Source organism: Histomonas meleagridis (genome assembly GCF_020186115.1).
Source record: "Histomonas meleagridis strain 2922-C6/04-10x chromosome Unknown contig_82, whole genome shotgun sequence".
NCBI classification, from domain to species: domain Eukaryota; phylum Parabasalia; order Tritrichomonadida; family Dientamoebidae; genus Histomonas; species Histomonas meleagridis.
Window position 1 is genome coordinate 377425 of NW_027150919.1, and position 14034 is coordinate 391458.

At 26.7% G+C, this 14034-nt stretch overlaps 4 protein-coding genes across 4 annotated transcripts; 2 read left to right on the plus strand and 2 right to left on the minus strand.

The window, feature by feature from the left end:
* Positions 1–163: 163 nt before the first annotated feature.
* On the plus strand, positions 164–604 carry GO595_009070 (uncharacterized protein; the record flags this gene model as incomplete). Its single annotated transcript, XM_067922715.1, has 1 exon — positions 164–604. One exon carries the CDS (start codon positions 164–166, stop codon positions 602–604), a length of 441 nt encoding a protein of 146 aa, XP_067770855.1.
* A 110-nt stretch (positions 605–714) lies between these two features.
* Positions 715–1110, plus strand: GO595_009071 (uncharacterized protein; the record flags this gene model as incomplete). The annotated part of the gene is made up of 1 exon (XM_067922716.1): positions 715–1110. One exon carries the CDS (start codon positions 715–717, stop codon positions 1108–1110), a length of 396 nt encoding a protein of 131 aa, XP_067770856.1.
* Positions 1111–5818: 4708 nt separating this feature from the next.
* GO595_009072 (Leucine Rich Repeat family protein) lies at positions 5819–7429 on the minus strand (the record flags this gene model as incomplete). The annotated part of the gene is made up of 1 exon (XM_067922717.1): positions 5819–7429. One exon carries the CDS (start codon positions 7427–7429, stop codon positions 5819–5821), a length of 1611 nt encoding a protein of 536 aa, XP_067770857.1.
* A 567-nt stretch (positions 7430–7996) lies between these two features.
* Positions 7997–8794, minus strand: GO595_009073 (uncharacterized protein; the record flags this gene model as incomplete). Its single annotated transcript, XM_067922718.1, has 1 exon — positions 7997–8794. One exon carries the CDS (start codon positions 8792–8794, stop codon positions 7997–7999), a length of 798 nt encoding a protein of 265 aa, XP_067770858.1.
* Between the last annotated feature and the right edge of the window lie 5240 nt (positions 8795–14034).

A 14034-nucleotide genomic window follows, 5' to 3' on the forward strand; every position in this document is an offset into this window, starting at 1 on the left:
GAGTAGATGAAATTATTTCCTAGATAAAAATTTTTATTCAATCATTTCTGGCTATTACTGTCAATTTTTGTTAAGTGGGAACAAAAGTGGAATTGAATTGACGATCGTTTTAATCACTTTTTCAATATAACGAAAAAACCGAAAAATTGGTTGAAGCTTCAAAATGAACAAACAACCCGAAGAACCTGCATCATCAAGGCGCTTCATGTCTCTTGGAGGTGATATGCACCTTCCGCCACAGAAAGTTGGTCAACAAAAGTTCGCGCCATCCAATTTAAATTCATCATCTTTCGTTCCAAAAGTTGAGAACCCCCTTGTAAATCAATTTCCCGACATATTTACTACATGTCCAGAGCTTCGTAAATTCCAAATGCCATCACTATTTTCAAAATCAGAATCAAATGAAGAGCAAGATCAAAATAAAAATCAAAACAAACCAGAAGAAGTTCAACAACGAGAAGAGCCCCAACCTGTACAAATTTCACAACCAAGACCTTTTGTTTTTCAAAGATTCCAAGTAATTCCTTTTCAATTTTTCACTGGTTTTCAACCATTTGCACCTATAATTAAGCCGTATGTTTCCACCGGGATTTCCTCTTTTTAACAGTGGAATTTTCGGTCTTTTCGAACTCACTAACTCATAGACATGAACTTGGATTTGTACCAAAAAGCGAGTGGCCACCACAGCTATGTACTCTCCGTGACCTACAACAGATGTACTTCACACGTAGGAATGGAATCAGTCGTCGCTTTGATTTTAAACTTTACAATGCATTAAGGATCACAAAGGCATTTCCTGACGCGTACCCATACATTGGAGCAATTTGGATTGGTCAGAACATCATGAAGATACACTCACAAAGGTTTGCTGAACTCCTTGGAATTCATGCTGTTCAAGGAGGATTATTCCACAAACAAGGAAATTTCTCAAGGCATGGGTTTGTACAGGTACACAAGCAAAGTCCAGAGTCGTTGGCACTAAATATAAACTTATGGGATGTAGATGATTACAATGTAAGGTTGTTCACTGACCAGCAAAACAGATTCTCCAGAGATAAAGAATTCGACGTGTCAGAAATAGTTGGTGAGAAGCCTGACATTGTCGAGTGAAGCTGAATTAAAATTATATTGTTGATAAATCCCTCAAAACTTAACGAGGATGATAATTTTCGGTTGAAAATTTGAATGGTGTTGTTATCAAAACCGTTAAGTAAATTTTAGAATGTCTTCAAAAGTTTATAATTTAGAAAAAGTGACTTCCGTACGTTAATAAAGAAATGAACATCGGTTATAAGAAACAAAACACAATTAAAAATCTTCGAAAGAATAATAGAACTAATGAAGAGAATGTGAATAAGATCGATCCTTCGTCCGAAGCTACAGCTCAAACTTTGTCTCGTTTAATTAATGAAAATTTTCAAAATAATAATTATGATGATTCAATTGAATACATTCACCAATTATCGAATCTACTGTATACAACAGAAATAAGGTGTATTGATTATATTAAGATAAACAATATTCCCGATATTTTATTATTTTTTCTCCAGAATGACAAAAATACAAATTTTAAAATAATTTCACTTAATTGTATTACACTTTTAACAGCTAGGACACCCAATCTTTGTAGTGAGTTTTGTCAGCCAACGTTAATTGGCAATTTGATTACAATGTTAAGAACAGAAAAAGATCAAACACATTTAGCCAAAATAATAACCCTTATTTATAATTTACTTTGCACTAAATTTCAACCTGCTATAAACTTTTTTTTGGAAAATATGACTTTTCCAGAACTTCGAGAAATAATTAGAGGCAAATCAAATGGAGATCTTATATCCAGCTGTTTTGATTTGTTTCAACTAATCACCCAATATCCGATTGAATCAAATGCGTGTGGTGAATTATTGGTACTCATCAAAGATTTTTCAATCACAATCGATAAAGATGATTTAACTCAATCATTTTCATATATTATAAGCCATCTTATTGAAACGAATTCTTTAAATTATGAAGCATTTGATCAACTTGGTTATTTTGATATGATAAATAATAAATTGAAAGATATGAATCAGAAAAATATTCCTTCTTTATGTAGAATAATATCTTCCCTTTACAATAAATACAAATGTAATTATTTGTTTGATATTGATAGATTAAAATCATTAATATTTCATGAAAAAAGCATGAAAAAAGAAGATGAACAAAATGCTGTTTCTGCAGCATATGCATTTCATAGTTGTCTAAAGGTAAATCATGACTTAACAATTGAATTAATAAATGAAGATTTTATAGCCACTATAATCAAATGCTTCCAATACAGAACAATAAAATGTAAAGTTGCTATCATAAAAATTATTCATGAATTATGTTTCAATGCAACCGAAGACATGATAAAATTTTTATTGATTGATGTAAACAAAGTTTCTATCTTAACATTAGTTTCTGAAATTCTCGAAATACTAAATGAAGATGTTATACTTGAAGCATTGGATATAATTTATCAAATAATCCAAATTTCTGAATACAACATTGTATTCTCAGAAAGGTGCATGAATTTGTTTCTAGAAGCTTTTCCAAATAAAGGACTTTTTACATCATTTTCAACTTACGACGAAAATATTTCGCAAAAAGCTTCACTTATAGAAACATATATAACATCAAAACTCGAAGAGGAGGATACATCATAAAACAAAATAAAATATTATGTCAAAAGCGAAAAAATATAAATATATTAAACATAAAATTCATGAAAGCATAAATTTAATAATTAAGATTAAAATTATCTTTTAAATATATTTAAATCATAAATATATGTTAATATTACAAATTATTATGATGAATCACAGCTTTATGCATATTTGAATAGTTTACATAAAATGGAGAATTGATCATTATGGATTTTCTCTGGCAAATACTTATCAAAATTTCAAGTATAAAAAAATGCTGGATTACATATGTTTTTAGTTTAGAATATACTTATGATAATAAATTGAATAAAATAAAGAATTTGGTGCGTGTGAGTATTTGAGGCTCAAAATGGCAAAAATCAATAAATGGTCATATAAGAAGTAAAAAAAGATGAGTGGTTTGACTTTGTTTGTTTTGCTAATTTTTTGGAAAGCTCTCTTTTGGGCTTAAGAATGAAAATTTCTGGAACAAAAGTGGTTTCGAAAAATTGTGCCACACTTCTTTTTTGTAAAACTTAAACTTCTCAAAAAGTTCAAACACATTTAACCGCATCTGATTTGAATACTTGTATATTCAATATTTGAATGATTGTTTTTGGGAGATAATTTATTATTTTAGATGATATTAAATTTAGCGTTATGTTTTTAATGCATTTATCTCATATAGTATACTATACGAAAATGGTACCTTTATTATTTATGATTCTAATGGATTTGAAGAAGCAACTAAAAATAAAGATAATTATAACACATATTATCATCGATAGCAATGTTAGTGAAATTCCATCTGAAGTTTTTAAGGATTGGGGTTCATTATTATATGTCGAAATTGGGGAAAAGGTAAATATTATTGGTAACTTTTCTTTTGCAGGATGCGTTTCATTACATACTGCAATAATTGGAAGTGTAACAATAATTAAAGATTCTGCATTTCGAGCCTGTACTGCATTAGAAAATTTTTCATTACCATATTCAGTCACTTCATTAGGAACATTTGCATTTGCTGAATGTAAATCATTACCAAATATTGTAATTCCATCTTCTGTTACTTCAATTGGACAATATGCATTTTATCGTTGTTATAAATTCACAGCTATTTCAATTCCATCTTATGTTACTACAATCGAAAGTAGTTTATTTTATCAATGTAACTCACTAATGCGTATTATTATTCCATCTTCTGTTACTTCAATTGAAAAAAAATGCATTTTCTCAATGTTTCAAATTGAATTGTATATATTATTATGGTGACAAAGAACCATCAATTTCATCAGATGCCTTCACATCAGTTCCGGCAGTATATGTAATGACACCAAATTCATATGAAAGTGACAAGTTTGGATCACTTGAAGCATACAAAGGGAATACCTTTGATGGATGTTCCCCATGGCCAACTCAATCTTTTACACAATCAAATACATATTCAAATACATTTTCGCAATCAAGCACATTTTATCATTCGCAACAAGCTGATTTAACATTTATACACTCTATAACAATTATTAATTCATTTTCAATTACAAATACAATTACAGAAACAGTTTTCATAACAAATACATTAACACTTTCTCAAATTAATCAAGAATATACATATATAGATACACAAATCTCTTATTATGATTCAATAATTACTGAGTTTTATTCGTATTTCAGTTTTTCTTATGATAACATTTCATTGAAATAAGTAATTTCGAAGATAATGATGATAATACTGTTGCAATAGCTGTTGGAATATGTGTTCCTGTTGCTGTAATATTAATAGTTATTTTAATTCTATTTTTAGTAATTCGTAAAAGAAAGATTAAAGAAAGCAGTGAAGGAAACTATGTTGAAGAAAAAGACACCGAACTATGAGAAATTTTATGAATAAACATTAGCTCTCATTTCGCTATAGACATTTTTAGAGTTTAGATTTTGAGATGAGGTTAGTTACATCTAAACAATCGAAACTTTTAGATATCAATTTGACATCCAGATTCTTTTCGTACAAATTTAACTTTAAAAACGAAGTTTAAACATGATCAAATTACACTACATTAACACAGATTGGATTTATAGGGCCAAAAACTTATAAGTATGAAAAATATGAATTGTGTAGATGTAATATTTTATTATAAAGTTTAATGTTTATTTACTTTATATTTTCTTACAAGGAAAAGTAACTTCGCTAAGAATTTTGAGTGGGTTTTTAGGCAGATGCCATCCCCAAACACATAAATTACCAGTGAGAGAAACAGAATTTACCAAAATATCGTCCTTTGTCATGGCTGAAATTCGTGGCACATAAACAACAGAATTTTTGGAAAGTATCAAATTATATGCAGAATGCTCATCATCAAAAGAAGCCGTTTCTAGAAGCTCATTGTACGCATCTTCTATTGTCGTTGGTTTATAGTCTTTGATATGTGTTGAATGATATAAAAAAGGAAGTTTGATGTTGGATGCCATGGCATCAAAAACTGGTCCTTTCATATCAGGAATAAACTGAAGGTGTTTATGTAATTGGGAACATCCAGACTCTTTACCAGAGTTATAGTAAGCAAATCCTCTTCCATTAAATTCAGTAAGAATTTTTGAAAATGCATGAAAATCAGTTGAATTAAGTTTGTCGCCTTGCACTCCATTCTTATCTCGCGAAGAGATAACTATGTGACCTGGTTTTTGCATGAATTTATTTATTAAAATATGATGATTTGCTCCATCAAGAAGATCACAAACATGAAGGTTTGAATCAAATGGTGGTAACAGTGGATCACCTTTGCTTTTGGTATTTGATTCTGTTTTAATAAAATTTTGAATTAAATTCATATTATAAAAATGAAAAATAAAAAGAATACCATTTTCTGTGGTACATTTTATATCCGGCAAAATAAGTTGGAATGCATTTTTTGATTTAATAGCAATTTTGCATTGGTTGATAATTTTGGATTTTAACGACATGATTTGAATTGTAAACGTTCGGAAATTAACGGTTATTTCATCATCTCCAATTTGTTCGACATTAAATCGATTTCATTGCGAAATGTTATAATAAATCCTCTTAAGCGTAAAGCCTCAAAATTAAATTTCAACAACTTTAATATGGAAACCATAAAAACAAAACATTATTTTATATTATATTTACAAACAAATTATTGTTTTACTTTTTTTCTTTTTCTTTTTCTTGTCTTCTTCACTTCAGCTTCATAAACTTCTTCATTATTCTTTTTCATTTCCATTATTTCTTGTATGTTTATTCGTATCAAATCTTTTGTTTCTTCGATTTTCTTTCGTAATGTGTCCAATTCTTTCCTTTTCTTTTCTTGTTCCTCTTTAATTTCTGATGTTTTCTTTGTTAATGCATTTTTTATTCGCGTTCTTTTCATCGAAATTTTACTTAGTTCATTTATTGCATCTTTTTGTCTTTTTTCTAATTCGTTTTTCGTTGTCTTAAATTCGAGTTCTTTTTTCCGATTTAATTCATATATTTCGATTCGTTTGATTTTCACTTCTTCATAATGTTTCTCTTTCTCTTCGAGTTCGGTTTCTTTTAGGATTTTGGTGTCTTTAAGTTGTTGTTCTTTAACTTTTTGTTCTTTTTGTGCACTTTCAACTTCATTTCGTCGCGTTTTAATGTCATTTCGACATTTGTAAAGACGATTTTCTTCTTCTTTAAGATAATTTATGTGATTGTTCGCAAGTTCAATGATGTTGGAACTAATCTTTCGTTTATGTTGATCAATACATTTGGAAAGATTAATATATGAACGTGAACTAAAATCATTGTTATCAATGTTAAGATCAGAGATAATGCAATTGGCTTTAAGAGAATGAAGTAATGACTCAGCAGTTTGATCATTTAGCTCATTATTGGATAGTGATAAAGTAATAAGATATTTGTTATTAAGAAGTGAATTTGCAATGTCGACGCCGCTTTTGTCAGTAAGGAGATTATCGTCCAAATAGAGTTTTTGAAGTGAAGGATGATTATTGATTGCTTCTGCTAAAGATAATCCTGCCTCATCACCAATTTCTGTGTTTGATAGGTCAAGAGAAATTAGAGTAGTATTTGATTTAAGGGCTGAACCAATTAAACTATTATCTTTGAGTTTATTTTTGGATATGTTTAAATATTTGAGACTTTTAGTATTAAGAATAAGAGAATGAAAAAAGAACACACTTTCTTGATCAAAATTATTATGGGAGAGAGAAAGTTTTTGAAGTTTTAATCCGTTTTGGGATACCCCTAAAAGTGACTTTAGAAATGGGGTGCCCAATAAATTGTAACTTAAATCAATGGATTTTATTGTTTTGGATTGAGCAATTTGTTTACAAATTGCTGTAGAAGCTTCATTGCCAATGGAATTTCGTGATAAGATTAAAACTTCAAGTGAGCCAAATGATCCATCATATTGAAAAAGAGAATTTACACCAATTGAACCAAATTGATTGGACGATAAATCAATAACAGAAAGAGAATTATTTTTTGTCAATGCATTCCCTATATGTTCACAGCCTTCAGCTGTTATTCCACATAATGAAATATTTAACAGTGAAAGTGTTTGGTTTTGAGCTAATAAATCACTGAGTTTTTTGCATCCATTTACGTCAACTCGGTTTCTTTGAACACCATTTGCAGCACTAATGTCAAGTTCAGTAAGATGAGTGTTTTTAACAAGACATTCGAACAATAACATTGTTCCTTTTGCTCCAATTGCATTAGATCGGAGGTCAAGATAAATAATAGGGGGATTTGTTGCCATAAAATCACTAAGTATTTTAGTTCCTTCATCGCCAAGGACATTGGAACTCAGGCTCAAAACATTAAAGTTTGGGTTGTTTCGTAATATTTGAATAATGTATTTAATGCAATATGAATTTAAACCAAGATCATTTAATTTCAATGATTTTTTGAAAATTGAGCTCATGAATTGCTCCACAAAACGCTTTTTTGCGGCAATATTAGGTAGTAATTCCAAATCTTTACATTTTTCATGATATATTAATGAAGCTATTTCTTGCATATCAATATTTTCTTCACGTAATTTTGGTAACACTGAAAGACGAGGGATCTTGTTAGTTTTTTTCAGAGGTTCTTTGGAATATTTTGAATGTTTTTGATTTATCTGATAACTTAACACCAAGCGATTTAACTTATGATCTATTTGATTTCTATAACTTGAGCTTAGAAATCGCTTTGGGTTCATGAAAAAATGCTTCTAAAAGAAGAAATTTAAATCGGCTTTGAAAAAAACGTATTTTGTGGGGGTGCCCCAAAAACAAAAAATTTTAAAAAAATTTGTTTTTTATTAGTTATGAAATGAGGGAAGTTATTCTTTTGGTTCTTCTTTAGCTTCTTCTTTTGGTTCTTCTTTCTTTTCTTCTTCCTTAGGTTCTTCTTTCTTTTCTTCTTCCTTCTTTTCTTCAGACTTTGGTTCTTCTTTCTTTACTTCAGATTTTGGTTCTTCTTTCTTTTCATCTTTTTGAGCTCTTTTGGCCTTTAAATCATTTATGTATTTTTCGATGAAATCACCAGCAGGAGTCATTGTAAGAATAGCTGGGATAGCAAGGGCAAAAATAACGAGAATGAGCATTAAAATAAAGAAGTTGATGAGCTTGAAAATACATCCAATAATTATTGAACAGATGATGAGAGCTGATGTATCAACAATATTTGGGCAAAGATATGTGCGGTAAACAAAGAAAGCAACTCTCCATCCCCACTTAAGTAAAGGTGCAAAATATGGAACGATTTCTTCAAGACTACGTACACGTCTTTTGTTATCAGCAGCAAGCTCTGGTAATTTTGCTAAGTATAGCTTACGAAGATATTTCATACCACCTAAGCAATAGAATAAATGGAATGTTGGAACAAGAATAACTGCTGAAACAAGTGATGGGAATGTTTTTGAAAGTAGATACGCTAAGAAGAAATACCCGATGAAGCCAATAGCCAACACGATGAAAAGTGGGATGTTGTGGAGAAGAAGAGCAGCTTGAATTTGTAAAACGTCTTGTTCAATTGGTTTCATAACTGAAACAAATTTAGCATTCACATCTTTTTCGCGGTATCCAGCTAAAGGATATAAATTGTCTTGAATGAGAGTGTTTTCAATGTTGAGTCTCATGAAAAATGATCGAATGTTTAACGGTTACTGAAACTTTTTGAATAATAATTGTAAACAAGGTGATCAGTTGCTTTCCATTTGATTTGGAGTAATTTCACCGTATTCGATCATTTCATCTTTTCTCTTTTATGAATTTATTTGTTTTAAAACTTATTCCTAGGAAATGCTATAGCATTATTATTGAATTGTGAAGTTTAACTGTATAAAATGGAAAAATAAATTTGTAAAATTTGGTAATCCTTCAGCAACAAGGAATTGATATAATGTGAAAAATTGTGGTAAACAAAATGTTAATGTTATACGATTATTATCGTTCATTATCACATAAATTAATAGTAATTACTGTTAATTAACAGAAAGCAATTTCATTGAAAATATTTTTTTACATTTGAGGATTTACTAAATTGAAAGCATTTACATCACTGCGAGTAATAGACGAACCTGGTATATATGAGATTTAATAAATAAGAACAAATTACTATAAAAGTTTACTTAACTAAAAAAAAAACTTATTATTCTTTCGTCCTTTAGATAAATTTCATTTCTTTGTATTGTTGTCAACCAATATCTTGTGTGTTTGCTTTTTGTTTGCCTGTTTGTTTCTCTTATTGACATGTTATATGAAATAAATAAGTTTTAGTTGTTTTCATGAAAGCCATTAACAGCAAAGATTTTTTGGAAATTCTTCAATCTATCAAAGAAACAATTTTTAATCTAAATGAAAAAAATATTCCACAATCAGCACTTTCCATAATTGAGTTATTTGATGATGTTAACTCATATTCTTTTTGTGTAATTATTATCCAAAATATATATTTATCATTTGCATTGCAAATTAACGATTCTGATATTTGTTTAAATTTCATTTCAGAATTTGAAAAATTAGAGGAAACGAAAATCGGCTCATCAAAAATATTTGATATTTTCACTCAATTTCTTCTACGTAAATATACTCAAGAAGCATATTATCTACTTGAAATGATGCTAGAACGAAATATTATTGATCGAGAAGTTGTTAAAACAATTCCATATTTTTCATTTTATCATCCACAAGGAGAAAAAGGCACTGTAGAATATTTTGGATTTATAGATAAAATTATAAATGTTTCCGATAAAGATGTTGAACAAATCAAAAATAAGTTAAATGCACTTAAAAAAGATGATTGGACACTTCATAAGGAATTAATTAAAGAAGGACATAATCCAAATGAAATTGCGAAAATAATACGAAATGATGAAATTGAAAAACTTCAAGAAATATCATCACAAACAAATTTTGATTTTGACCAAAAAATAGAACAATCACTTTATGAACGATCTTCATTTTTATATCAAGAAAATGTTGCATTAATTGATTACGCAGCATTTTTTGGATCAATTAAATGCTTTAAATATTTGCTTATGAATGGTTCTGATATAGAAAATGCAGGTAAATATGCAATTGTAAGTGGAAATATTGAAATTATTCATTTGTGTGAACAAAATCATTCATAATTTATAGATGCATATGAAACAGCTATTAAATTTCATCGAAATGATATCTTTAAATATATTTATATTAATAAATTAAAAGAAATTAATAATTTAGAAGAATTAGGTAAGAAATGTGTTACATTTAATAATTATGAAATTTTTTCATTTTTAGAAAAAGAAGGAATGAAAATTAATGATGAAATTATTGATGAAGCTGCAGAAACTGGTAATTTATATCTTACGAAATATTTCATTGAATTTAATCAAATTCCAAAAAATATTTTAACATTCTCTTCTAAATCAGGAAATATTGAACTTGTTAAATATTTTATTGAAAAAAAAGTAAATGATATAAATTATATAAATTTTTATTTGTTTTGTTTAATATTTGTTTAAATAATTTGGAATTATAAAATAATTTTTGGCATTTAATCAAAATGTTTGAAACAGCACTAATATTAGCTTCTCAAATTGGTTATGTAGATATTGTTAAATTACTCCTTGAACAAAAAGATATTGATGTTAATGCTAAAGATATTTATGAGTTTAATTTGGATTTTGTTTCATTCATTTACAAATTCAAAACAATATTTGAAAATTATTAAAAATATTTGATACAGCACTTATAATTGCTTCAATATTTGGTCATATTGATATTGTTAAATTGTTACTCAAACATAAAGGAATTGATATTAATGCTAAAAATAGTTGTAATTTTTATTTGAAATTTAATATTTTGGTTTCATATTTTATGATAATATTTGTATATAATATATATTAAATGGAACAGCACTTACTGAAGCAGTTTCAATGAAACAAGAAAAAGTTATTAAAATTCTTCTTGAACAGGAAGGAATTGATATTAATGCTAAAAATATTTATTTGTCTTATATAATATTTATTTTAATAATTTAATATTTCAAAATAATATTTGGAAATTATTTAAATTATTTGAAACAGCACTTATGATAGCATCTAAAAGAGGTTATACAGAAATAGTTAAATTACTTCTTGAACAAGAAGGAATCGATATTAATGCCAAAGATATTTATTTGTTTTATTCGATATTTATATATCAAAATAATATTTGGAAATTATTAAAATTATTTGAAACAGCACTTATTTTAGCATCTCAAAATGGTTATATAGAAATTGTTAAATTACTTCTTGAACAAAAAGGAATTGATATTAATGCTAAAAATATTTATTTGCTTTATTTAAAATTTATTTTAATAATATGACATTACAAAATAATAATTGGAAATTATTTAAATTATTTGAAACAGCACTTATTTTGGCATCTTATGGTGGTCATATAGAAATAGTTAAATTACTTCTTGAACAAGAAGGAATTGATATTAATGCTAAAAATATTTATTTGTTTTATTTAATATTTATTTTTATTATTTTATATTTCGAAATAATATTTGGAAATTATTTAAATTATTTGATACAGCACTTATTATAGCATCTTCTTATGGTAGAACAGAAATCGTTAAATTACTTCTTGAACAAGAAGGAATTGATATTAATGCTAAAGATATTTATTTGTCTTATATAATATTTATTTTAATAATTTGATATTTCAAAATAATATTTGGAAATTATTTAAAATATTTAGAACAGCACTTATTTTAGCATCTTCAAATGGTCAAATAGAAATACTTAAAATACTTCTTGAACAAAAAGGAATTAATATTAATGCTAAAGATAAAATTTATTTTAATAATTTTATATTTCAAAATAATATTTGGAAATTATTTAAATTATCTGAAACAGCACTTATTATAGCATCTTCAAATGGTCATACAGAAATAGTTAAATTACTTCTTGAACAAGAAGGAATTGATATTAATGCTAAAGATATTTATTTGTTTTATATATAATTTATTTTAATAATTTGATATTTCAAAATAATATTTGGAAATTATTTAAATTATTTAATACAGCACTTATAAATGCATCTTATTATGGTTACACAGAAATAGTTAAATTACTTCTTGAACAAGAAGGAATTGATATTAATGCTAAAAATATTTTTTTGTTTTATTTAAAGTATTTTTAAAAAATATGAAATTTCATATAAACATTTGGAATTACTTATAAACATATAAAACAGCGCTTATGATAGCATCAGAAAAGAAAAATGCAGAAATTATTAGATTATTTGCAGACAAAATTCAACATCATAAATGTGACGACATAATAAAATTAAAAGATTCTCAAGGATAAAAGAGTTAATATTTAAATATTGAAATAAACATTTCCTAAATTCAGTTTGTTTTCATATATTATTATTAACGCATTTTTTTTTTTTTTTTTTTTTTTTTTTTTTTTTTTTTTTTTTTTTTTTTTTTTTTTTTTTTTTTTTTTTATTTTTTTTTTTTTTTTTTTTTTTTTTTTTTTTTGAATCAAAATTTGATAAATAGAATATTTTATATCATATTTCATTGTATGATTTTCATATAATTTGATGATAATTTTTGTGAAAAATGCAAAAAAGGATAATATATACATTTAGATTGAAAACAATTATGAAATGCAAATTCTTCATTGAACATTTCTTTTAACATGAATCATGGTTAAACTTGTCCATCACTCAAATGCGTAATTTCCAAATCGTTTTTTATTTTTATTTGTTACCAATAATAACAGTTTCCAATGAATTCACTCGAAATTGATGAATATTAATTGTTTCAATATTTTCTTAAAAATCAGAGAATAATTACCAATTGATACAATTTAGTTAGGTATCATTATCGAACACATTTTACTACAGTAACAAAATGTATTTTCTCCAATTTGTGTAATATTTCCATCTATTTTAAATGTTTCTAAATTGGTGCAATAACAAATTACAGAGGCTCCTTGTGATGTAAGTATATTTGGTTCTTCAATTGAATATTTTTTTTAAAAATTATTTACTGTTAAACTAACACAATATTGAAATGAAAATTCACCGACTAGACATCGAAAATTGTAAATTATTTTTTAATTACTTAAACAAATAATATTATTTATTAAAAACAAAAGATGCTTTCAAACAAGCTTTTTAGCCATTTTTCTCTTCCAAACGTTCTTCTCCGTCAAAAATCATTTTTATCACTTCATTCATTTCTTCCAATTTCTTCTTTTCTAACAATTTCATAACATTATTTACATCGCCCGAAGAAGCTAATAACAAAATCTCTTTATCAATTTTTCCTTCATGATCCAAATGAGAAACAAATTCTTTTTTTGATTTGGATACATATTCAATTTCATCATCGCACATTTTTAACATTATAAACGCTTCTAACCAAAATCCTTTTTGTATTAATAGTTCCACAGCTTTAATACCGAAATTAGAAACAGTTAAAAGCATGCAACCACTTATAATATCATTATTCTCGATTAATGATAACCCAACACTTCTTAACAAATCAGCAGAAGGTTTACTTATTTCTAAACCTAAAAATGCTGCTGTCATAGCACATAATGGATAAAGCTCATTTTTTGATCTAAAATTTAATAAACTTAGTTTCGCTTTATCGAATTCTTTCATCATTATAAGTAATGTAATTTCCAGAAATAAATTTTTTAAAGAATTCGAATTCTTTAATAATTCTGTTTTGAATGAAATAGCATTTATTATTTGATCTTTATTTCCATAATAAGCTAAGTTTAAAGGAAGTTTCGAGTTATTAAAAAAATGTAAAAATATTGAAAACAAAGAAAACCCAAAATAAAATCCGTTTTCTTTTGAAGTTTTTTTAGCTATTTTTAAC